The 25,661-nt window shown below is 38.5% G+C and overlaps 1 protein-coding gene across 1 annotated transcript; it reads right to left on the bottom strand.

Moving 5' to 3' along the window:
- Positions 1–288: 288 nt before the first annotated feature.
- tfpia (tissue factor pathway inhibitor a) lies at positions 289–24,833 on the bottom strand. The gene is made up of 7 exons (XM_032568832.1): positions 24,690–24,833; positions 14,300–14,503; positions 9,167–9,343; positions 8,679–8,747; positions 6,798–6,854; positions 1,690–1,878; positions 289–1,618 (listed from the first exon to the last, which is right to left on the bottom strand). The coding sequence occupies exons 1-7, from the start codon at positions 24,769–24,771 to the stop codon at positions 1,551–1,553; spliced, it is 846 nt and encodes a 281-aa protein (XP_032424723.1). The 5' UTR covers positions 24,772–24,833; the 3' UTR covers positions 289–1,550.
- Positions 24,834–25,661: the final 828 nt, after the last annotated feature.

Below are 25,661 nucleotides of genomic sequence, written 5' to 3' on the forward strand. Positions count from 1 at the left end.
CAGTTTTATCTCCTGACTTTAATATTTCATAGTCAATCCATAAAAAACTGTAGGAAAAGAGAGAAATTATTTCTTAAAGTAAAGGCAGGAGCTGCAGGGATCTCAAAACCTCAAAATAAATATTAAAAAATACATTAAATATGGAAAAGGCCTTGAAGGAAATCTTATAATTATTCCAAATCCAGTTTCTAAAGTATTTTACGCTGGTGATGGTTGAAAAAGCAGCATCCAGATGTTTCATGCATTCGATGGAAATGATAGTAACAGATGTTGATTTTTACTCCATCAAGTGATTAATAAATACTTTTATTAATTGTTTCATGTCTTATTATTGGACACACAGATGAAAATGCTCCAGATCCGGTTAGCAGCAAAACACTGAGAAACAAAACGCTTTATCGTCATGAGGAAGAAGAAAAATGGCTCTTAGTTCGTTGAATATTTTCCAGTCTGGCGACTCTGAATGCAGCATTTAATGCAACGGCGCCCCCTGGTGTTCACTCCGCTGCGGTGACAGAGGATAATGACTAAAAACAGTTTCTGGGGTTCGTTTAATCAATAAATGAATCCATTTACAGTGATCAATAACTGCAGACACAAACAGCTGATATTCTGAGACCGAAATATGAAGCAAAGGAAAATATTTCAACAAATAAAAGAACAAAATCAGCAGCTTTAAAGCTTCGTACCAAACCACAAAAACTCAAACTAAATTAATAATTCATGCAAAATGAAGGCAGAACTGGAATGTTTTCTTATACAGACTTAATATTTATCAGCATAAATGTGCAAAAAATATGTTTTCTTTTGGATTTTTACACATTGTTACAACTTTGTGGTGAGTCGTCTCAGCTTCTTATATTATTTTTGCACAACTCCTTTCGGTTGCAGCTGAATGTTTTCACAATTTAGAACTCATATCACTGGAACTGTTTTAAATCTCTTTATGTTATTGTGTTTTTTATAGAAACTTTAATATTATTGCAGATAAAAACAAGAACAGTAAGATCTTTGCATGAGTAGGGTTTAAATATTTCCCATCAGTCTTTGCTGTTTCCACACTGTAATGACATTCTGGGTCTTTATTTAACCGATTTATAAACTTATTTTACTTTATAATTTTAAACTTTTCAGAGCCGATATTGAAAACTCTAAGTTTAGAAATAAAAAAAGAAATGTGTTACTGTCACATCAGATCAGAATCTGAACTAAAGTGTCTTAAATGTTTCAGTTTGGGGTGAAAATAAAGAAGCTCTGCTGATAAAAACAGAAACATGAAGCCAGAGGAAGTTTAAAGTTCAAAATAACCTCAGAGTTACTTTAATTTTCTATTTTGCTTCTGTGCTAAAGTTTTAAACCGCCTCTTGTTTCCTGCTCTGAGGATCTGAGGAATGACTCAAGACTTTTGCACAGAATTGTCCATCATAATGAATCCAAAATAAACAGCTCTCTATTAAACAAGAGATTTTCTGAAGAAAAAAGACTTGAAGCTATAATACAGAGATAAATACATATATAGATGAGGAGCGGCGTCCCGCAGGGCGCGGTGTTCAGTCCCCGCGGTTCACGATGCTGTGGAGGTTTTTCTTCTTTATTCGGATCATCCCCCTCCTGTAGCCTGAAACAGAACCAAGCCGTGAAGATGAGGAGCAGCAGCGGGCTTCGTCTCTGTGTGTTTGGGGTCTTTACCCTTCTGGCCTCTGATGCATTTGTGGTAGCAATGTTTGCGGAGCAGGAAGTTGTTCTGGTTGCCGCCGCAGCCGCTAAAGGAGAACGACTGGCAGCGCTTGGTTTCTGGGTTGAAGGCGAACCGCCTGGAGGCGCCGCTGCAGCTGCCGCCGTCGATGGGACTGAAGCAGATCTCTGAGGCGCTGAAGTCTGGCAGACAGGCAGACAGTCAGAGAAACAGCGCCTCCACTGGCAGCAGCATGAAGGTGCAGCCAAGTGTTAAAACAGATTATCAGAAATAATTTGGGTTATAAAAGGAAATAAAAAGAGGATTCATTTGTAAATGTCATTGTTTCAAACTAAATATGAAATTGACAAACTAAATATGTTGTTGAAGCAAAAAATACAAACTAAATATTTAACTTGCTAACAGAATAAATATATGGACAAATCAGTTAGCTTAGAGGCTAAATATTTAGCAAACAAACTAAATATTTAACAAACTAAAACACATTATAAAAATTAGCTTCAAACTAAAACAGTTTGAAGCTAATTATTTAGTTTACTAATTAAATATTAGTTTGAAGAGAAATATTTAGTTAGCCTGCTAAATTAAGCACTTAGCTTGCAAACTAAAAATGTGGCTTCAAACTAAAAGTATTTACCTTAGTAAATAGATATCTAGTTTGGATCTAAATATTTAGTTTAAAGCAAAAATTTTAGTTTGAAGCTAAATATCTAGCAGGCTAATAACACATTCGTCTAGTAAGTTAAATATTTAGTTATTTTGTTTGGATTATGAACAAAATATTTATAGATATAGATATTTTGGTATACTAACTCAATGTTTAGTTTGGAGCTAAATTTTCAGTAAGCAAACTAAATATTCACTTTCAATCTGAATATTTGCTTCCAAACTAAATGTATAGAAAGTGAGCTAAATATTTAGTTTGAAACTAAATATTTGGTTTTCAAATTTAAGTTTTATTTTTAAATATTCAGTTTCAACACGGTGAAAATACGACTTTGAAAAATTAACCCTGTTTTTGTCTCTTCTGACAGATTAAATAATCCAAATTATTGCTGTTAACTTTTACAATAATCAGTTTCAGTTATTGGTTTTCCTAAAAACATGGATAGAATAAATGTTAATTAAAACCTTTTATTCATTAAACTTAACCTTTAACATCTAAAGCAAAAAGTGACATAAATCTCACAGCAGAAGAATTATTTTCTGTTTCAAAGGGATGCAGGTTCTGATCAATCGAAGTCTGATCGATTTTAACTCCACCGGCGTTTTTCTGCTCCAGCCTGACAGGAACAGATTTCTGTCTCGGTTCTCAGATTTGAACAGCGGCGTGGTTTCCCACGCGGCGGTGAGCTGCCACCTCTGACCAGCGGGAAAGAAATTAACCAGACGAGAAAAATATCCAACAGAACGACGGCGCGCCGCCGCCGCTAACATCTCCCTGTGAGGCAGAGAGCTAATGTCGCTCAAATAATATCTATAACTGATAGAACTAATCAAACTTTTTAAACATAAATTAAAATTTTCAATTAATCACCTAAACATTAAAAATGATGTAAAATTCATAAATGAATGCTACATTCCAAAAAACAATAAACAGACTATACAATCTTTCTGAGCTTAAACCATCTGCTTTTCTAACTTTCAGTCGGTGATAGCTGTGCTACACTGATAGCATTAGCTTGTCTGTAAATATATGCTCTTCTAAAACAGCAGTAATAATTAGATTTAAATAGAGAAGATGGGCACATCGACTACCTGATGCAATAGTTCACACTACATGATTTTTTGCTCCTATTTTTCCCCTTACAACAATCTTAAAACGTTGGTCTTTCTAAGGTTGTGTGGTGTGTTACGGTAGATCGTCATTTCCGCTCCGATCTAAATCAGGGTTTTTCCCTGACTGGGATCTTAACGCAGCCTGTTGAATGTGACAGGCAGCCAATCAGAAAGCGCGGATTCTCCTCTGCGCTTTCTGAGGGGAAATTATGGAGGGGAATCCCAAACAGCTGACACGGCGCAACCCGAAGTCCAGGGGACATTGGAGATGATATGTGGAAACAACATTAATGTTTATTCAACATGCAAAGAATATAGAAATGACAAGGGGAGGAGTTGGAGCGAAATTGCTACCGCAGTTGATAAACCCGGTAACTTTTCAGCTGTTCTTCGTTAACGTGACATAAATAGGTTATAATGATTTTCATTCAGTCAGGACTTTACGCTGACACTAGTTACATGCATTGCAGGTAGATTGTAGTAAAGCATTGATTAATGCCTGGTTTTAAAATTAGTTCACTGAACTTGTAGCCATTATTTTGTGCCCGTTGTTCTACACCACACGGCAGGAACGAACCGATCGAACCGTTATACCTAGGATTTCTGTCGGCTAATGTTTGGGTCTGTCAGGTTTTGAAAATGGGCCGACAATCGGCCGACAGATCTAAGATGGTGTAGTGTGCGCTGGGCTTTACACTAAGGAAATGAGGTCAGAGGTCAGTGGAGAGCACCGGAGTTGAGCCTTTTTTCATTCAGTGTCATTAACAGAAAGAGAAAAAGGCCAGAAGAGACGATAATGCCGATAATTAAAATGACGTCGATAGTTTTAATTTATCGTACGATTAATTGATTTATCGTTTATCGCGACAGGCCTACCTATATCTGAAAATATAACATTTTAATTTCAAAACTGAATAATAACAACAATAATAATAATAATAATAATAATAATAATAATAATAATAATAATAATAATAATAATACGAAACTGAAAATTGTGCACAACTGTCTTTTTTTCCTTTTTCTTAAATAATTAACTGACACTAAAACTGGGACTTTATTCAACATCACTTCTATTATTTACTTCATAATTATCAAAAACAAAAATATGTGAATATATTCATTTTGTCTATCAGTAAAAATAACTTTCTGTAACTGAACTAGTAAAGTCACATTTGTGTTTTATTTCCTTAATGCTACAACACAAATATTCAAAAAGCAGTTTCTGTAGAGTCACTTTGATTATTGTTTTAATAATAAATCGGACAAACTGCTCTTATTGTACAATCATATACAGAATTCCAGTGGATTTATTTTTGTATCAAGTAACGGCAGTTTCTACCTGCAGCTAAAGTTCTGGCTGTTAATCTTTCCTCCTCTTTGCCTCTTTGTTCCCTCGCTGATTGATCTTCCTTCCACTCAACTATAAGTCTCGGTTCCTGCTAGTCTGCGCTGGCAGCTCTGTTGTGGTAAAATAAATCTGCTCTGCTCTTTGGGATGAAGAGTTTTTATATAGTTTACCACCACTGCATTGACTGTATTTCTGCACAGGATTATCTATGACCTTTCTGGAGAGCTGCCTGTTCTCTGTTGCTCTTCTTTTAAGGCTTTATGTATTAAGTGGCTCGTTTTGTTCCTGAAAAAGCAGAAAATATTGATTCAAAGCATCGAAGGAAAGAAGTGTTCCAGAATAAATTACATCTATCTATTGGTTTTATTTAAAACTATTCCTCAATTTAGCCACAAGGTGTCACTGTTACGCCTCTGGTTGTCACTAACTCGTCTGTACCGTCCTGTTTATGTTTCAATCTTTGTGGTTTGAAATTTAAAGCTTACAGACCTGGAATACTATTTACCAATAATTTTGTTATTGAGTAAAATATTGGATATAAATTATAAAACTTCTAGGAAATCTGAAAGAGGTCAAAGTGCATCCAGAATCAGGGGTTTGTTGCTGAGTTTCATCCTGCGGCATCAGAGCCTGAATGGCTTAAAACAAAAGGTAGTTTGTGTTTGTTTTTGCTCCATAATGTCCAGAATTAGCCAAAATGCTACAGTTAGCTACAAGGATGTCAATAGCTTTTAAATCAAAGTTAGCTAAAATGCAAGTGTTAGCTTAATTGCTACCATGAGCATGTGGGTTATCACTAGCAAGTTGACTAACATGAACTTACTTCATTAAGTATGAAAACATTAGTGTATGAGCACAAAGACCTAAAATGCTAAGATTAGCAGCAATGTACAAGCTAAAATGAGCAAAAATGCTAATGCTACATTAATGACAGAGATAGCTCTATGGCTGTCACTGTCATGCTAACATTGACTCACTCCATTCAGTATGCTAAGATTAGCTGTTATACCAAAATGAGCTAAAATGCTAATTTTAAACTGAATGGGGCTATTTGTATGGTGGTTATTTCTAACATGCTGACAAACATCAAGTTAATCCATTTAGCATGTAAAGTTTAGCTTTTAAGTCTAAATAAGATAAAATGCTAATATTAGCTTAACTTCTTCATTACGACAATCATCACTGTGGATTATTACTAACATGCTGACTAACACTGACTTACTAAATATGAAAACATTAGCATTTTAGCTACATTTAGCTAAAATGCTAAGGTGAAAACTCTTATTTTGTGTAGCCTTTGATTAAAAGTACTTTAAATATTGATTAGTTCTGATCTGTTTTGCAACTTTTCATTGATTGTCTTTGTTTAGATGCATTGTAAGGCTCATTGTGTTTTAGCACCGTAAACTGCCTGGCAGATAAACTCGACTCGACTTAATAACCAGGAGCTGAAACTGTGGAAACTGGATCCACCTGAATCTTTTCCTCACTATTTTTCTCTGACAAGAGCGAAATTGATTTTTTTGAGCAATAACTCTCTGAGTTAGAGGAGCCAGAGTCGGTTTCCCCTGCGCTCTGCAGCCGCAACACCAAACAGCCAGGAAATGTGAAATATGCTTCCTCATAACTAATATCCAATGAGGTCACTGATACGCTCTGGTTCTGACCTTTGACCCCCAGTCCAACCAGCTGTCAACCATGTGCCATCGGTTTTTCACCGTTTAAACGTAAAACCGTATTAATTACTTATTTTAAAAAGCAAAAGTTATCTGCATGTTTCAGAGTTTAAACTCAGCAGCAGAATTAGAGTCAATTCTGCTGCTGAGTTTAACCCAACCTTAAAGGTTAAAGGTTGGGTTAATTGTTCCCAACCTTTAACCTTTAATGATGAAATAATTACAACATGACGAGTTTTAACACGTTAAATATGAAATATTATTATTCTGCTGAAATAATGAAACCGTTTTTTACCTCTTTGAGAGTCGGAGGCGTTCAGCTGCACCTGCGGTTCGCTCACAGTCAGCTCCTCTGCAAAACAAACATTTATTAAAGCATCTTCTCTACTGGCTGCTATGAAAACATTTATAAGGACATAATGTGACAGAAACTTAACCCGTTTATACGTTTATGTTGAACAGAAATGTATTTTTCTGAAAGTTAAAAGTGTAAATCAGCTCCTAAATGGTGCAAAAACTGCAGTGTTTGAAATATATTTATAGAAACTTCAGATTTAAAATTCAGGGAATGACGTTTTTTAATTAATCAGTTGGCTCACTAACATGCAAATGAAGCCATAATTTGCCTCCTTAAAATGCACGTCTGAGCCGATATTGTTCGATGATGCTGTAAACGTTGCCTCAGGAGGCCGGCGTTAAAAAGTTGCAGAAAAAGGAGATTTATGTGAACAGGTGGAGAATTTCAGGGCGGGAGAAAACGTCAATGTTTAAACGCTGAAACAGCGTTTAAACATTGACGTTACACCATAAAACTTTTCATTTTACCTCCATGTATTTAATAATTCATCCCTCTTAAATCTCAGCCGCAGCGTTAATCAGTCCACAAAGCTTTGCTCTTTACAAATGACAAACTTCAATACGTTTGTTTTCCAGCTGCATGAATTCACTTGGAGGGTCAGAAATAAATTAAAAAACACATTGTGAGACGATAACTCTTGAATAAAAGGAACATCTGAACAACTTTTGGAAAGAGCAAAATGTAAACAAACAAAGTTGGATTTCATAAACCCGAGTTCTGGTTTGGAAAAATCTCCTGGAATGTTGACGGGAAAGTTGCAGGGAAATATTTCTGACTTGTAACTAAATGATAATTAGTCCATTTAGACTGAACAAGGATAATATGTAAGCTATATGTATTGATAAAATAAGTGCTAAACTAAGTGAGGAAAGTAGCTGCAGTAAAAGCTAAGCCAAGCAATTTATTAAAATATTTTTGATTTGAAACTAAATGCTAATTTGTCTCTTTCAACTAAACAAGTTATTTTTTCCTTTAAATAATTGCTAAATGAAGCTAAACCTCAAGCTGAGCCCTGAGCTAAAGAAGTAGCTACAGTAAAAGCTAAGCTAAGTTAAGCTAAGCGTCTCAATAAAATGTCTCTTGTTTGTGTCTGTGTGACAGTTTGGTTGCAGGAGCTGCTTTTGCTGCATCTGTAGACGAAACATTTTTGTTTTATACTTCGGTTCTTGCCGCTTATTTACCTCTTTAGGAAGAAGAAAGTTGAACTAAAGGAAGTTAGCTTCTACCATCCCTCCAGTTATGCTAAGCTAATCATGGTTGTTCATCTCAGATGTTGTGAATGAACCTATCAGAAGCTTACAGTAGCATGACATCATCATCTAGGAAGTGGAAGACCAACATCCGCTAATTTACAAATATGCTCATTTTAAATTTATGCAATATATAAGTTCTCCTTCTAAATGAGTAACAGTACCATTTTTTGCTAACTTTGAAACTATTTAGCACATATTTTTTCCTTCCACTCAACTTCCTGTGTATTTGCTATAATGTTTTGCTACATTCTTAAGCACATAATAATCTACATAATATATGCATTTTTTTCCTAAAACAAGTAACAATTTAGCGTTTCTGCTAACTTTGACAACGTTTAGCACACACTTTTTCCTTCCACTTAACTTTCTATGAACATGTTACACCTGTTTGAAATATTTCTCTCTGTGTTATAAATTTATATGATGTATAGTTGTAACACGAGAAACGTTAGCATTTTTACAAACTTTTAACAATTTTTAAAAAACGCGTCAGCAGTAAAAACCAGATATAATTTAGACGGAGCTGCAAGTAGAAAATTATGTTTATAGAAACGCTGGTTTGTACCAGTGGCGACGGTTGGACGGGCCATGGCGGGTTTCCTCACATGGACTTCTGTCGCAGCCGTAGGTTCGTCTATAAAACCAAAACAAGAAGCAAAAAGGAAAGGAAACTATTTTTATCATTAAAGTTTATCATCTTATAACAGCCAAAATGTTTAAGACTAATAGATTTTTCTACACATCGCAGAGTGAAATAGTTGCTTCTTCTCTTATTTCCTGACAATCTCAGCTTCCAAATTACTTCTGGCTATAAGTTGAGCGTAATTTGAATCGACTCCGGTCAGTTAAAACCATTTAAATCAAAGTGAAAAGTGATTTCATGCTCAGCTGAAAATTCATCACAAAGTTAATTATCTGAGGTTGAGCCGTTTTGATTACGCCGCTTCTCTGAAATGCTGTCGATGCTTCGAGGTAAAGGACAGAAACAACTTTCCTCATTTACATTCTACAGATCACAAACCAATGCTTTGACTAGGACATAGCGACGCTGACCTGTGTTGAGGCATCTCTGCTGGCAGTCGGCCATGCTCCTGAAGTTGTTGGCGTTGCCAAAGCAGCCGCCGTAGTAGAAATGTCTGCACTGCTGAGTCTGGCTGTCAAAGAAGAAGCGCTTCAAAAAACCTCGGCAGGGGCCCGGGGCCTCCGGCAGGTGACACGGGTTCTTATCGTCTGGCAAAAACACAACAGAGAGACGTCGCTAACAGCAGCAGGAAACACAACATGGTGACACAGCAGATGATCTCTGAGGTTCAACAGAACCAATCAGAAACTTACAAAACCATGACATCATCATGTAGTTCAATGCTGTCCAAACCTTTGGGGCGTCCAGCAGCCGGCGGGTCGCAACATTTTTAGTGTTTTAATTATAATCGCAAAAACTATTCTTTTTAGTTATTAAACCCCCCAGCAAATCTAGAGCAGCTAACGGTTTAGTTAACAGCTCCTTCTATTTAATGCTGAGTTTAGCATTAGCTTTGCTAAATACTATGTTGGTGCAGCACTTTTGTGTTAGCAGAGCTAATGGCTGTGATCAGTTCTTTAGGGTTAGCACAGCTAATGTTTGAGCTAGTTGTGCCTTTTCCTCAAAATGGTTGAACCTAGCACTTTAGCATTAGCTTTTGCTAAATATCATGGTGATCCAGTGCTTTAGCATTAGCAGAGCTAATGTTTATGATTAGTGTTTTAGGGTTAGGGAAGCCGTGTCTACTACTCCAAATGGTTGTATGTAGCATTTAGCATTAGATTTTACTACATACTATGGTACAGCGCTTACGTTTTAATTAATGGTACCCACTACTCAAAATGGGTGAATGTAGCACTTTAGCATTAGCTAAATGTTGGTATAGCATTAGCAGAGCTAATGATTATGATTAGTGTTTTAGGATCAGCACAGGTAAGGTTTTTGCTAATGGTTCCATTCACGGCGCTTTCCCAAATTGTTTAAAGACAGAAATGTCAGAGCAACAGAGGTGTTGATGAATTTGATGTAAATATTCGGTTGGACCTCCTGTAGCTCGTTGTTGTTTTAGGCTCTCTGGGCCGCAGAGTGTTAGTCATCAATCAAGACGGCAGAAGAAGAATTCACCTTCTGCCAAACTGAAGTCTCTGTGAGCCAAACGTCCATGAATGCATCACATCTGCACACCTTCTGTTTGCTAATCTGTTTAACAGCCGCCCTCCGCCGAGGGCCGGCCGCCATTAAAACGCCGTGGCTGTAAAATCAAAATGCATTTCATGAGGTGACTTTGGCTCAAAGCTCCGGGCAAACAGATGTGTGAGAAGACTGCAGCATTGTGCTGTTTCTCCAGAGCAACGCGCTGATGAATAATTCAGAAAATGTTAGTAAACTGTGGAGGAATTATCTGTCAGCTCGGCGCTAACGCTCCGCTGAGACGACAGCAGCAGCAGGAAGCGGCTCACCAGAGAAAACCTCCGTCTGACAGCCAATCAGCACCGAGGAGTCCAGATTATTCCATGATGACAGAAAACGATCCGTTTAATCTGAATACTGGGATTGTTTTGGCCATTTTGATCTGCAGAAAAAATAGGACAGCTAAAGCTCTTCACCTGATGCTTCACGTGATTTAATCCTTTGAAAGGATTTTATTTACATCTGGCAACAAAAAATAAATGAAGTTAGAGTGTGAGATTAACAGCGGCCACTAGGGGGCGAAATGTCTACTCTAATAAACCATTTCTCTGACTCTCTTCATTTTTTCCATAAATTTCATTTGAAAGTCAAATATCCTGAACATTTTCTGAGTAGTATATGGTCTGTACATCAATAAACTTCACATATAAAAAAAACTAAAGATTTTGCCATAAAAAAGACATTAAAAGTGAGAATATTTCTCTTATTTTTAGATAAAAATGTTAACTTTCAGGCTCCATTCTCTGCACTTCTGGAGCGAAAATCTGATCTGTTCTTGTTGTTTTATCAAGTCGAAGGTTTGGTGAGTTTTATGTGGAATCAACTCACCCTCTCACCCTTTGGTTGCCTAGCAACAACCTGCTGGGTAAGAAGCAGTTTCAATTTCCCTCCAACCTCGGTTACATTTCCCTTTTTGTCCTTTCTTTTTCCGACATTTCAAAAGTTAAATTTGCTAACTTTTGGCCTGGATGGAAACGTAGCTACTGTTTACGTCCAGATTTACAGCGTCTGTCTTCTTCTGGTGCTGAATTACGGCGCATCAACGTCGTAATTCAGGCTAAACAGGGACGTCAACGACATGAGAGTCAGATAAAATGCGACACTTTGACAATGATCACATCAAACTGAGTTCCACATATAAAAGTGGCAAAAATTTATGAAAAGATGGGAATTGTTCACACTGCTGAAAAAAGCTGGATTTGTGTCGGATTCGCCTGCGGGGTGAACGTAGCAGTCAGAACTGCTATTTTATTTACATCTTCTCTGTAAAATGGATTCTCGTTTGTTTAAATGGTTTGGTTTTATTACTTGAATTTTTCAGAATTGCTAAAGTTAATATTAAAAACTTTGTTTTGTAAAAATGTGTGTGAACTGAATAAAAATGATTTAAAGGTGCTGAAGTTATTTTGTTTCTCCCCTTTTTTCTCAAAGCAGCAGGTTAGTCTCAACTTTTGCAGCTCTGACTTTCTGTGCTGCAGTTTTATTACAATGTATGTTAATAATTTAGAGCTCAAAGCAAAGCTGACATTTAGAAACACTTTGGCTGTTATTGTGTCAAAGCTGCACTTTGCTGAACTCAGCCTGATTTCACCAACTGAGTGCAGAAAATCCAGCAAACGTCTATATTCGTTTATATTTATTTACTCATAAATACGACTAAAAGATTCTCTCATTTCTTTATACTTTCCTCCCAAACATCTTATTTACCAGCTCTCTGGTCTTTCTGCAAAGTAAAACTTTTAAAGTGTTGAAAGCTACTGTTTCTTTTTTGACCCTGTGCTAACAAGCTAGCATAAAAATCAGTGAGACGCGAGGTGGAAAACAGGTGGATCTGACAAATCAAGAGTAAATACACTGAAAGGTGATTACAGGTAGATGAGTAAAGAAATAAAACTCAACAAAACAATGTGCAGAAAATTGAAAATAAACACAAAGTTGTTGAGAAGTGTGAAGCATATTGCAGTTTTTCCCTGCGACGTCAGATTTCCATGTTTCCTCCTGGAGAAAGTGTTGAAATGGAGCGGGATCTTTTGTTGTGGCCTTGCTGTACCCATGAAGCTCAGTCACGCCATGCAGGCCAAAGAAACTCTGAGATATCTCAGGTGCGTGCTCCAACTTGTGGCTTTCAGCATGAATGGGAGGAGAACTGGTGAGTAAAACTTTCCATCTGGGACTCAAACAGCAGAACCAGAACAAACCGCTGCCTCCTTCCTCCAACCTTCAAGAACCAGCAGGCTGCTTGTTTTTCCTGATGAAGCAACAAGTCATGACTGACTGACATTTAGACTCTTTATAACATGAAAGAGGCTGAAAACACAGCTGAGCTGCTAAAAGTTTGGTGGTGGCAGCATCATACTGTGTGTTGGTTCTCAAAAAGATCAATAAAAAGGAAGGGAAGGGATTTACTTCCTTTTGTTGTTTAAAATTAAATTAATTAATGCACTAATGTAATAATAATAGAGCTAATATTCATTTAACATGTTAGCATTTTTCTAACTGAACATTTTTAGCACCGATAGCATCCCCTAGTTAGTTCTAAACCACTAATTTCTTTGGCTGTTTTGTAAACTTTCAGTTGAATAAAGTTTGACATGCAGACGTTTTAGTTAAGAATTCTTCAAGTAGTGAGAAGTTTATACTCGTGCTCTTATTTTGAAGGGGGTAAAGTTCTGTTTCCTGTCCTCTTGTTCTGCACCCATGATGCGGTGCAGTAAATGATGTTCGTTCTGTATTAGCTCAAGTACCCAGAATGCATCACTTCAGTTTAAAATCTACTGAAGTTCTGCTAAATGAGCTGCAAAGTTAGAAAATTCAGCAACTGCAAAATTGAAACGTTGAGTGAAAAGTTTGTTCACTTCCTGAAGAGAAAAGCGTAAAGGAAGACGTGTAGTAACAAACTTTAACCAGTGGAGGGTGATATAACACACACTGGCTGAAATCTGAGCTTTAGCATTAGCTCTAGCTAATTATCATGTTGCTATAGCATTTTAGCAGAACTAATATTTGTGATTAACGCATTAGGGTAATTAGGGTAATGTTTATGATTAGGGTTCCAGGACTAGTACAGCTAACCTTTCAGTTAGCGATGTCCACTTCTCAAAATGGTTCAATACAGTCCTTTAGCTGCTGCTAATTAACATGTTGATGTAGCAACTCAGCATTCATGGAGCTAATGTTTATGATTCGTTTAGGATTAGCACAGCTAGCTTTTAAGTTAGTGGTAGCTACTACTGTAAATAGTTAAATTTAATACTTAAGGATTAAGTATTCTGTTGAAAACCATGTTGATTTAGCGCTTTAGCTTTAGCAGAGCTAATGTTTATGGTTTATACTTTAAGGTTAGCAGAGCCAACATTTTAGTTAGCAATGCCCATTATTCAATTTGGGTGAATTTAGCACTTCAGCTTGAGCTTTCATTAAAAACCATGTTGATTTAGCACTTTAGCAAAGTCAATGTTTATTATTACTGTTTCAGGGTTAGTAATGGGTGCTGCTATCGTTTTGGTTAGCAGTGCCCACACTGTTTAAATTTAATAAATGTTTATCAGGCTTCTTTCAGTCAAACATGAGCAGGACGGAGCGTTCAAGCACCGTCGTAAATTATGATTAAATCATCTTTTATTTATCTCTGTTTTAGAGTCAAGTATCAGCGAACTGCTTTCAATAGAAGTTAAAGCCTCCAGCAAAACTGTTGAGAAATCGGAGCTGGCAGTGATCTGTGTTCGCTGCACGTTATAAAATAACTTTTCCTGCCCAAGGTGAGAAACGATACTATCATAAAAACATCACATTTCTGATGACGGGACCAAAACGCAGGAGGTTGGTGGTGAAAGGTGAAAACAAATGAACAAAACTCAACAGCAAAAAGGGGAATGAGCTAATTACAGGTGAGTGGATGCAGCTGGGGAAAGGAGCAGGAGGTAAAACAAACAAACGTCGTTTAAACCTGAGAAGTTTTTGTAATTTTGTCCCACCTGAGACGACGCACGCCTCCTCACATTCCTCCATCGTCTCGAAGTTGTTGCCGTTTCCGCTGCAGCCGCCGTATTCGAAGCGCTCGCAGCTCCCAGAGTTAACGTTGAAGAAGTAGCGCTCCTTGATGGCCTTGCACGGCCCCGACTCGTCTTTCATGGCGCAGAACTCGTTAAAGATGATGGGGCTATGATGGCCGCCATGACCTGCCCAAGAGGAAGAAACAACAAACTTTAAAAAATAGTTTAACTTTAGCAGTTTGCATTAGCTTTTAACTTTGGTTTAGGCTAGTGAAGGACAAACTGACCACCATTTTGGGTTATTTGCTGTAATTTCAATTGTTTCTGTTTTTCACTTGTTCCACAGAAACAAAATGGACGTTTCTCCCAACTAAACATTGAAATAAACGACTTTTCTGTTGTTTGTAAGTCAATAACAAACTTCTGTCGCCTTTAAAATGTCATTTTTTCACTGTTGAGACATTTTCTGCTTATCAAAATAAAAGCACATCCTGTTCTTAGCATTGGGAACATTTTTAACTGGTTGCCCACTGTTGCTGCGTGCTTGACTCCATACAATCTATGAATGAGAGCAAAGGGCACCAAAATAAAATAATCAAAACTCAAACATTTTCAAACAATAAAAAGAGAAAAACAAAAACATCCAAAGGAAAAAAAGAAAACATGCCACAGAAATGAACTGAATTTAATTTAAATCAAAGCATTTTCATGTGTATGATCACAATTTTACATCACAACTTTATGAGCTTTAATCATTAAAAAAATCTAAATCTCGATCATCACAAACAACAACAACAAACTGAGTAAAACTGAATAAATGTGTTTGTTTTTATTTTTTCTAATCTTTTTTATGTTTTCGCTCTTTAAAGCTTCAGGCTGTAACTTTTATAAAAAGTTTTTTTTAATTATTACATTGTGACAGTTTGTTATAATGAGACAGATAATCTGTGAATCAACTGATTTCCTGAAGAAATGCAGAAAAAACAACCAATCAGAGCCAGGAGGCGGGGCTTAGCGCTGTCAATCAACTTTGTGTACGCGCAGGCAGAGAACCAATAGGAAAACCGTTTATCCGCCTTCATGAGTGAATATGCTAACTAGCATTAGCATTCAGAAACAGAAGGTGATTGGCGGCACTAAGACCCGCCTCCCGACTCTGATTGGTTGTTACCAGTGGGAGAAGACAGTTTGCCTCATGTTGTCTGTCTCGTGCCAAACTGTCACAGCTTCAATAAATATTTCCTATAAAAGTTGCTGTAGCTTTAAAAAGTTTAATAATAATTTCTGCAGAGGAAGAAATCAGGTCACAGCGTCAGAACCTGAGGCTGTGAGACGAGGAGAAGCTGCATGGAAACGACTCCAGTTTCTGTTCTCCTGCAGAGCTGCAGTGACCTTTGCCTGCAGTTGTTGGTTTATTTACTTTGTTTAGACCAGAGCTGGAAGTACAAACCCATGTAGCCTGCAGAGACACGTTGAGCTGCAGCGAATCGGTTTCTCTCCACACAGGCTGATAATCAGGCTGATATGAAACCCGGTTTGATCTCTGGGGCTGGATCCGATCCGATCAGCCGGCCGTTATCTGTCCTGAAAGCAGCTTCATCACGTGCTCCTCATCGCCACCGTTTAAAAACACGCCTCTGTGTTTAACGGTGCAGAAAATGTTTCCCAACATGTTTAAGTCAAAACATGCAGAATGGCAACGTTTGGAAGAGAAACTTTAAAATAATCTGTCAGAAACTGAGGCATCAAGTTTCCCCAGGTTGAAAAGTTGTTTATTTAACAGGGTTTGTGAGTCATAAAAGGAAAAAAAACTGTTAATTTTAATTTCACAATCTGAGTCATGTAGAAATGTCTCAGTTTGAGGTAAAATATTAACTTAGCCACTTTATAAAACCAACCAGACCCTTTGAAAAAAATGTTCCCCTCCTGGCCTGTGGGGGCGCTGCACCAAGAACCACCGAAGGAAACGACACAAAACCTCTGAAGACGCTGAGCGCTGCTTCCTGCTTCACCAAATGGAAACAAAATGGAGGCGTCAGATTTTAGCGGTTGGAGGATTTCTCTTTAGTCTTTGGCTAAAGACCAGGAGCCATTTCTGCTGCTAGCGCTAGGCTAGCATGTTTGCTTTGGTTGTATCTACCCAGAATGCCCTGTGCTGTAGTCCACTTCCTGCTTTTGGAGCGGTCTCTGGTCCGTTTGGCTTTCACTCCAACTGAACCCAGACGGAGGTTTGGAGGACCACAGTTAGCTTAGCGTTCAAACCTCACCAAACAAATCAGACTTTCTAGGCTAAATTGCTAAAGCGCTAAGCAAGAAATTAGCATCTCTATATCCGCATTAGCATTAGCAGATGTGTCCCCACAGCTGCCAACACTCAAACCACTGCTAATATTGATACTAAATAAAAATATTACAGTAGAAACTTGGTTACACTGAGTTCTTATTCATTGTAAAAGCTAAAGTTAGCATTTTGCAGTCATGTGTCGGTTAAAAACTCTTTTTTTTGAGACCCAGTAGAGTCGTGACCCCAAACATCTGGGAATGCCTCCGTCGGTCCGAGGTCACGAACTGGACCGACCCAGTAACAGAAACAGAGCCAACATGTCTGCCAGGAACAGAGGCTCCATTATCTGCAGGAATGAGGCCATGCTGAATCCTCTAAATGAAAAATTGATAACAATAATTGGCTTAAACACGACAGCGGGGCCAATTTTCTGATTAAAATCTCATTTCACACCATTTTATTGCAGAAACACATGATTCAGTGGAACATGCAGAGGTAAACAGGGTTGTGTAACGGTTTATAAACGATCCACGGCTTCATTACTGCTGGTCGCCTCACATGTTGGTTGGTTTTGCTGCATTTATGCCTTTATGAGGCGTCAGAGCCAAACCCTCGGCGAACAAAGAGCTGCAGCTGAATCAGAGCCGATCCCAGCATTTTACTGCTGAACTCCCTCAGGGCGTAAACCGACACTGGGGTCAAAAGGTCAAACCACGACGTTTCCTTCTGCAGGGGAGGGAAGCTCAAAGGAGCAGAAATGAAACTTTCTGCCAGAGGAGCATGAAGTCATCCTGAACGAGGCCTCAGAGTGACCTTCACTTCAAAAACAGGAAGAAACAGAAAAACTCTGAAGGTTCTGGTGTTTTCTGCAACCCATGTTTGTTATTTTCAAAACTAAATTAAATATTCAAGCTAAAATGTAGCTTTGTAAGTAAAAATTTGGTTTAAGTTAAACATTTAGCATCATAGTTTGAATATTTAGCTTGCTAATGTAAACATTTAGTTAGCAAGCTAAATATTTTGTTTCCAAATTATAATTTAGCTTATCCATAAATATTTAGTCAGCCTGTTAACTATTTAGCTCCCAGATAATAAATTAATGTGCTGATAATTGTAAATATTTAGCTTCATTACTAAATATTTAACTTTAAACTTTCAATATTTATTTTGAAGCTAAATGCTTAGCTTGCTAACCAAAATATTTAACTCTGCACTAGCTAGCTATAGCTGACACAGAAATATTTAGTTAAATATCTAATTATTTATCTTTAAACTAAATATTTAGTTGTCGACACAGACAGTGGATTCTTAGGAATGAGGAAAGTGTGACATGAAGGGCTAAAACAAGGACAGGAAAAATCAGCCGAGAAAGAAAAATCTGAAGAATGAAGTTTGACTCAAGATGAAGAATTAGCCTAAAAACAGACGGATGGATTTAGAGATTGTTCCTGACCGGATCAGAACCAGCATCCAGCAGGTTCTGGAGCGTTCAGGAAAACAATCAGAGCTTTGGAAACGCGGCTCTGGGCGTTTGGGAGACGGGGCGTGGGCCGCCAGGGGACGCCCGGGTCGGCGGTTCGGTCAGGAGAGACGGACTCCAGACCGGACCGCCCTGAGCCCAGTTATCCGGTGCTGCTGCGGGGAAAAGAGGAGCGAGGCGTCCATTTTGAATGAGCGGCTGTCGGTGAGGCAGGCGGTCGGGAGGAAAAGCTAAACCAGCTAATTAATTGTTTCTCCACTTGAGCAGAAACCAAACTGCCATCAGTATTCATTCCAGCGTCGCCGTTCAGCCCACAGACACGCACTAAAAACTCAACTTTCTGTTTGCTCTCACTATTTCACCTTTGGATAGGTGTTGCGATCCGTAACCGTGGCAACGAGGTGTTTTATTTAAACGGATTAGCATCTGAAAGGATGCAGAGCGACAAGGAGGAAGTTCAGTTTTTTTCCCCGACTCCAACATTAAAAGAGGAGCTGCTAAAGCAAAGGGGGTGGATTAGCATAGCTAGCTACCAGTTCATGATGTCATCAGGGACATCGTAAGGCCTCTTGCAATAAACAGTAAATCATTTTCAGTCTGTTGCTTTGGTCTCAACTAGCCGTTTTTTAAAGACAGTTTTGTTTACAGAGATCCATAATTGATTTTATTTGTTTCTGTTGTTTTGTTTATTTTGGATATCTAAAATGTCTCCCAGTTCCAGTGTTGAATGTTCATTAGAATTAGCGTTATATTACTTGAAAATGGTCTCAAATCAAAATTTTTATTTATCGCAGTAACTTTATTCAGTAAAATTTGTTTTCATCTCTGTTGCCCAGATATTTAGCTGTTAGCCTGTCATCAGAGGCCTTTCGGAATCGCTGTAAGACTGACTGCTACTGGAAATCTTTTAACAGAGCTAATATTTTTGATTAGTGCTTTAGGATTAGCTCTTCCATCTTGACCTGAGCAGAAGGAAAGAATCTCCAAACTGAACTGAAACCTGCAGCCGTCCAACAGTCAGACGCTTTCTGGAGAAACGGATGATGACCCAGTTTTGTTTTTTAAATTCTCTCAGTTACGTTGCATAATTATTCAGCCCTCCATCCGTAGAGGTCAAAATATTCCTCTGACCCCTTTAACTTGACAGACGTCGCCTGCTTCTCTGCCCAGAAGCAGAAATGGAAAACAGGGATGTGGACATAAGTTTGCCTGCAGCTCTGCGTGGCGTCATGGGGAGAAAGTAGAACGGCTCCATCTGCCAAAACCAGCAAGTCTTCCATACAAATAAACACAAAAAGACTGTAAAAACTTTGATTAAACCAAAGAAAACCATAAAAAATAAAAGGAAAACACCAACGTTTAGGTGGATAAACTGTTCATGTGGAGCCAAAGCTCTGGACTTTAAAGTAAATCCAAACATAAAAAGATTTCTGAACATTTTACAGAATAAGAATCTGGACAAAAATAACACCAGTCCAGCTTTCTGTCAGCTGCTGAAACTAACTCCAACTGTATGGAGGCCCAGAAGGGACAAAATTAAATCAATAAATACATATATAAATAATTAATGAAAAAGAAACCATCAAACTCAAGCTGTGTTTGATGAAAAACCAGTTCAGGTTTCTAAGGGCCGCCCTGACGGGTCGGCAACGATTTAGTTCACACAGCTGCAACTTTTCACCTTCCACTAAACTTTCCAAGGCCAAACCTTCAGAGGGAGAACAGGAAGCAGTTCGCTGTTCAGTTTAGTGTCTGCTGTGCTTTGGCTGCTGGTGGTTAAGATGCAGATCAATAGGTCAAAGGTCATCCTGCTCTCTGTTGGCGGATCGTTGCTGCAGCCTGAGCAGGTGATCGTTGAGGAAAACGTTTCCTCCGCTGGGAGATTCAGCCGTTAATCCGTCTGAGCGACAGAGGAGATTTAAAACCGCTAACAGCTAATTCAGATTACTGCTGGGCTAACGTCTCAGTTTGACTTTAAAAAAATCAAATTCGTAAAATAATTTTACACAGAAACTCCATCAGAGTGAAGGTCTGAACCAGGATCCTTATGAGATTAATTTTTGATTAGTTGATTATTGACATAATAACTGAATAATCGTCAGCTGGAGTAGAGACTCTAAAAAAGTCAAATTGCTGAAAGAACATAATCAGAGCAATAATTAATCAAATCTCTGTTACATTTAAGATAAAAGAAAAACCGTTATGTATATAAATTACCCAGAATTCCTCAAGTTGCAGCTTTAGCTTCACTTGGTTCAAATACAGACACTTAAAACCCGGTTAGCATAGCGTCTTAGCATTTAATATAGTACTATTTATTCATAGAATTGATCAGATTCAGAAATTCCCTAAATGTTAACTAATTAATTAATCTGACTTTAATTTTGTTTTAATGGGATTTTTATTACATATTTCTTGCAGAACTGAACTTTATCTGTAGTTTTGTTCAGTTTTTCTCTGATTCCTCCGACTTTAGTGTCATGTTGAACTTATTTTCTGTTTGGTTCTAAAGGAAATAAACAGTTTCAGAAAGTTGTTTTAATGAAACAGGGGAACAAGGAGGAGGACCTGAAATATGCAGCGTGTTTTAGCAGAGCATCTTATCACCGCTGTTCTCTGTAATCTGTCACACTCAGGACTTCCTGTCTTCTCCTTCTCAACTTCCTGCAGCGACTCAGAAACCTTCAGCAGAGCCTCTCTTCCTCTGCAGACATTTTCTGTGTTTTAACTGAAGTAAATAGGCGTTGAGCTGGAGGATTAGCCCGGATCAGAGCGTCGAGTTGGTGCCGGAGCAGAGAGCCAATCAGGTGACACCAAATAGGAAATGAAAGCTGCTGGAGGATTCAGCAGAACGAAGCTGCAGCAACGAAAGAGCTGCAGCAACGAAACGCGTCAAAATCAAACACGCACGGGGGAGGAAAACGCCCGTTACCACGCCAACCACATCGGCTCATTAGCTTCAAATGAACTGGAACAAGAAGTGGTTCAGTAACAAACAGGAAGTGGTTCAGTAACTGAACAGGAAGTGGTTCAATAACAAACAGGAACAGAAAGTGGTTCAGTTAGTGACCAGAATGATGCAGAGATTAACTTCCATAAATACCAACGAGTTACTGAAGGAAAAACAATGAACGGCTGAATTTATTTAATAGAAATAAATTCTGATACATCTAGGAAGACACTTTCCAATTTAGCAAGAAACTAATGTTAGCTTAAATGCTACAATTGGCGTGTTGGATTACGCCAGTGTTTCTCAATTCCGGTCCTCAGGCCCCCCTGCCCTGCATGTTTTAGGTGTTTCCCTTCTGCTACACACCTGGATTGAATCTATGGGTGATCATCAGGTTTCTGCAGCACTTGATGGTCATGCAATCATTTGAATCAGCTGCTCTGGAATAGAGGCACATCTAAAACATGCAGAGCAGGGAGGCCTGAGGACTGGAATTGAGAAGCACTGGATTACGCTAACATGCTGAGTAGCATGTATTGAGAAATATTAAATATTTATACAAAATAAATATATTTACTGGTCAAAATGTGTATGTGGGTAACAAAGGGCCCCATAAGTGATGGCTAACAGTTCAAGCTAACACTGTCATAATGTGCAGATAACTGGGAACTGTATGAGTTTTATCCCAAAATGGACACTTTTTAGCCCAAATTCATACATTAACAGAACCCACATGATGCAACACAGAGGTCAGAGTTCATCCTAATTAATGGTTAAAATCTGTAAACTAAAACCTACAAATTATATTGAAGACAAAAATTTGGTGTTGGTGTCCATGTTACAATTTCAGGTTTTTTTCCACATAGGAGCGTTCTACAGGCTGGACTGTCCTTATGGGTCCCATTTCCAGGACATTCATCTCACACATCATTCTTAGCTGCGTTGTCGTCTCTGTTCTGAGGTCGGCAGCTTCCTGCAAGTGATAATTAAGACACTTCAAAGTTTTCTTCTTCGTCTGTGGCCCGGAGGCTCACAAAACAAGGACCACTTCAAACGCAGAGTAATTAAATTTCTCTACAAATTAATGAGCGCCGCTGTTTACGCCTCCATGAGACAATCACCGCGGCAACAAGCAACGCGCTCTAGACTCAGGAGACAGCAGATTAATGAAACGCAAACAGCAGAGGCGAGCAGTCGCCTCTTCACAAAACCTCCATCATATAATAATCTGACAAAAACAGCTGACCCGAGCCGCCTGCGGCTTCATGTCTGATGGATTAAAAACATTATTTGCTGTTGGAAATCTTTATTATTCCCCCCATTGGGAATGTCGTGGTTTTCCCAGAGTAAACCTATTAAGTATTTAGTGTATTTATCTGCACGAGGGACCTGCCGTCTGCAGACGCATCAATAAGTTCCAGCTTATAGGGAAATTAAAACTCCAACAAAAACAACGGAGACATTGTAAAAAAACACGTTCAGCTCCCGACAACGAGCCTTAAAGGGGCGGTCACAAATTATCAGCAATAATTTGGGTTAATTAGCCAATCATACAAAACACAGAGACATGGGTTAACTTTTTAAAGTAATACTTTTAAATGTCACAGTTTCAAACTAAGTACTCAGCAAACTGTTTACAAACTCAGTATTTAGAGAGAAAGCTATCTGTTTACGTCAAAGCTAAATATTTCACTCTGACCGAGCTAAATATTTAGTTTACAAACAAAATATTTAGCTAGCTCAGTGCTAGCTAGCTCAGTGCTAGCTAAATATTTAGCTGGGTCAGAGTTTTTTAGCAAACTGGATTTTTTGAAAGAGCTTCAAACAGATATTCAAACTAAACTTAATCAAGCAAAAAATATTTAATATACAAACTAAATGTTTAGTTAGTAAACTAAATATCTACTTGCTAACTAAATATTTATCCCCAAATTAAATCTTTAGCTTTAGTAAGTATTTAGCACTAAGCTAAATATTAATTTTGGTGCTAAATATTTTTTTAAATACTTCATAATTAAATATTTAGTTTTAAACTGTGTAATTTATAAAATAATAAATAACTAACTTCACAAAGCCCATATAGGTTTGCTTCTGAGCTAGAGCTGAATATTGTTTGAAGTTAGCTTTTATTTAGTATTATTATATTTGGAGTATAAGCACCTGCTATCAGTCTCTTTGTGTCAGGAAACAAAACAAAAACTGAGGAATGAGCAAATTACAGAATCGTTCTACGAACATAAGAACCGAATCTGAGTTATTTAAAAACACTCCAGAAATCACAGAGGCTGAAAATCAATCGGCCAACCGTCGGCTTTAAGGACAGGAGCCGTTTTTAATCTCTGGAGCTCGACTCTCCATCACATGTTGGATAAACGACTCGCATCAGAACACGATGTAGAGAAAAACGAGCTCTGCAACATCAACGTCTGTCTTTATCTTCAAGAAAAGATTAAAGTTTGATGGTTTGCGCCGGAACAGTTTGTGCCCGAATGTTCATGATGCAGCGCAAAAATCTGAGTAGAGAAGAAGAAAAGAGCTGAATTCAGCTCACAGTGTGCTAAAGACGATGAAATGTTTTTCATTTGTTGCATTTAACAGGTTTGGATTTGATACAATTTTGCACTTTATTCCGCGTTAGCGTTAGCCTCCACTAGTTATTATGTTGGTGTAGTGCTTTGGCATTAGTGCAACTAATGGTTCCTACCACTGTTAAGTTAATACAACTATTCATTAATTGTGTTATTGTTAGTAATATTTACATTTCCTCAGAATAATTGGATGTAAACAAAATGCTAATAATCATGGTGGGGGGCCACAGTAACATCAGCTCAAGGCCCTAAATGGGTTAAATACAGCCCTGGTTTAGCTGTATCCCTGCATATTCATATTTATAACCCTTCTTGTTGATTAATCTCATGCTATTTGAATAGAAATATTTTAAATAAAATGTTTATTTTCATTTTTAGATTCAGATTTTGTTTTATTTATCATCTGGAAAAATGTTGCAAGATTCTGAGCCTGAAAATGTTCCGTCCGCCTCAGAGAAAAGATGCAGGCAGCCGCTGAATGTCAGATAAGAGGAGCAGGCAGTGACATTCAGGAGGCTCTCAGTGACCCGCACGACCAGAACCAGAACCGAACCGATCTGCTTCCTGGCTTAAAAGAAAGGAAAAATAAACTTTTAAAAAATCTCTTCTTAAGCTCTGGAAGCAGAAATGCTGGATCGCCGGAGGAGGCGGTTCGGTGGTTCGGGTGTCGGTTTGGACTTTGACCGGCACTTAGATGGATTCTGCTGTCACCGAACCGGACAAAATAAGAGACAAACTACCAAACTACAGAAACTCTTTAAGTGATTTGCCTTAATTACATCTGACTCAAATTCAACGTACCAAACTTTAAAAACCACCCGAACCGAACCGACCACGGAACCAAAACACAGCAGCTCGTGGAGTGAGTCCACAGCTGCGCGCGCTCCTCTCTCCACGCTGATCCACTTTGACGCGCAGAAACTTTCTCTGCTCACCAACAAGTCAGGGAAAGAATGCAAACCTCAGCTAAAACTAACACACACACACACACACACCCACACACCTACACACACACACACACACACACACACACACACACACACACACACCATCTCTCACACACACGTTACCTCTGCCGCGTCTGCAGGCGGCCGCGCCGAGCAGGCAGCTGAGCCAGACGGCGCTCAGGATCCAGGACGGAGAGCCAGACATGCTGCTGCCGCTGCTGATCCAGCCGACTGGAAAGTTAGCAGGAAAACTTCAACTTTTACAGCGCAACTGCGTGTGTGTGTGTGTGGGGGTGTGTGTGTGTGTGTGTGTGTGTGTGTGTGTGCGTGTGAAAGGGTGTGTACTTCCGTTTTGATAAGAACGTCACATTAAATAAAATTCCCAACAATTTCCTTAAAGCTTTGCTTCCAAGAAAAACTATTCCAGCTGACATTAAAATTAATACATAATAAATCGATAAAGTTCATACTTTGCGGTCCAAATAGGATCAGAGGGCAGCTGGCTGGTGTTGCCATGGTGATTAAACCGGCATCGGTACTTTCTGACAGTGTGGATCAGAACCGGCTGCGTTTCCTTACAAATGTGCGCAAAATTTTGTCGATATTCCGCTAATGTCGAAAAAACAAAACTTCACATTTGCAGTAAATAAAATTAATAAATTTAAATAAAATCCCACAGAGATAACTTCGTTCACGCGATAAGTCATTAAAAAACACGTGGCGCCATCATCCCCTAACTACTTCCTGTTGTCTGGTTTAGAGAGAAGAACCTCGCTGCAGCAAACAGGAAGGGGCGGGACGGACCGCTGTCAGTCTCAGACCTTATTTGGAAATGGGACCATTGCACTCCAGAAGTGAAGGGGGCGCTATTTCCTATATTATCCACGGACTCCCGTTTTTATTTTCTTTTTAAATCTGTGATATAGCTTCATCTTTGGGAAGGAATTTCACTCTCAGCATGTATTTGAACTTCTCTCTTTTATTTACATAAGCGCGCCTCAGCTTTCTGTGTACTTCTAAATCTACTTCTTAGTCTCATCTTTTCGGGCCTGCTACTGCCTCTAGCGGCGTGGGGGTGGTAACACAACTAATATA

The sequence above is a fragment of the Xiphophorus hellerii genome, chromosome 7, assembly GCF_003331165.1.
Source record: "Xiphophorus hellerii strain 12219 chromosome 7, Xiphophorus_hellerii-4.1, whole genome shotgun sequence".
Classification (NCBI taxonomy): Eukaryota; Metazoa; Chordata; class Actinopteri; order Cyprinodontiformes; family Poeciliidae; genus Xiphophorus; species Xiphophorus hellerii.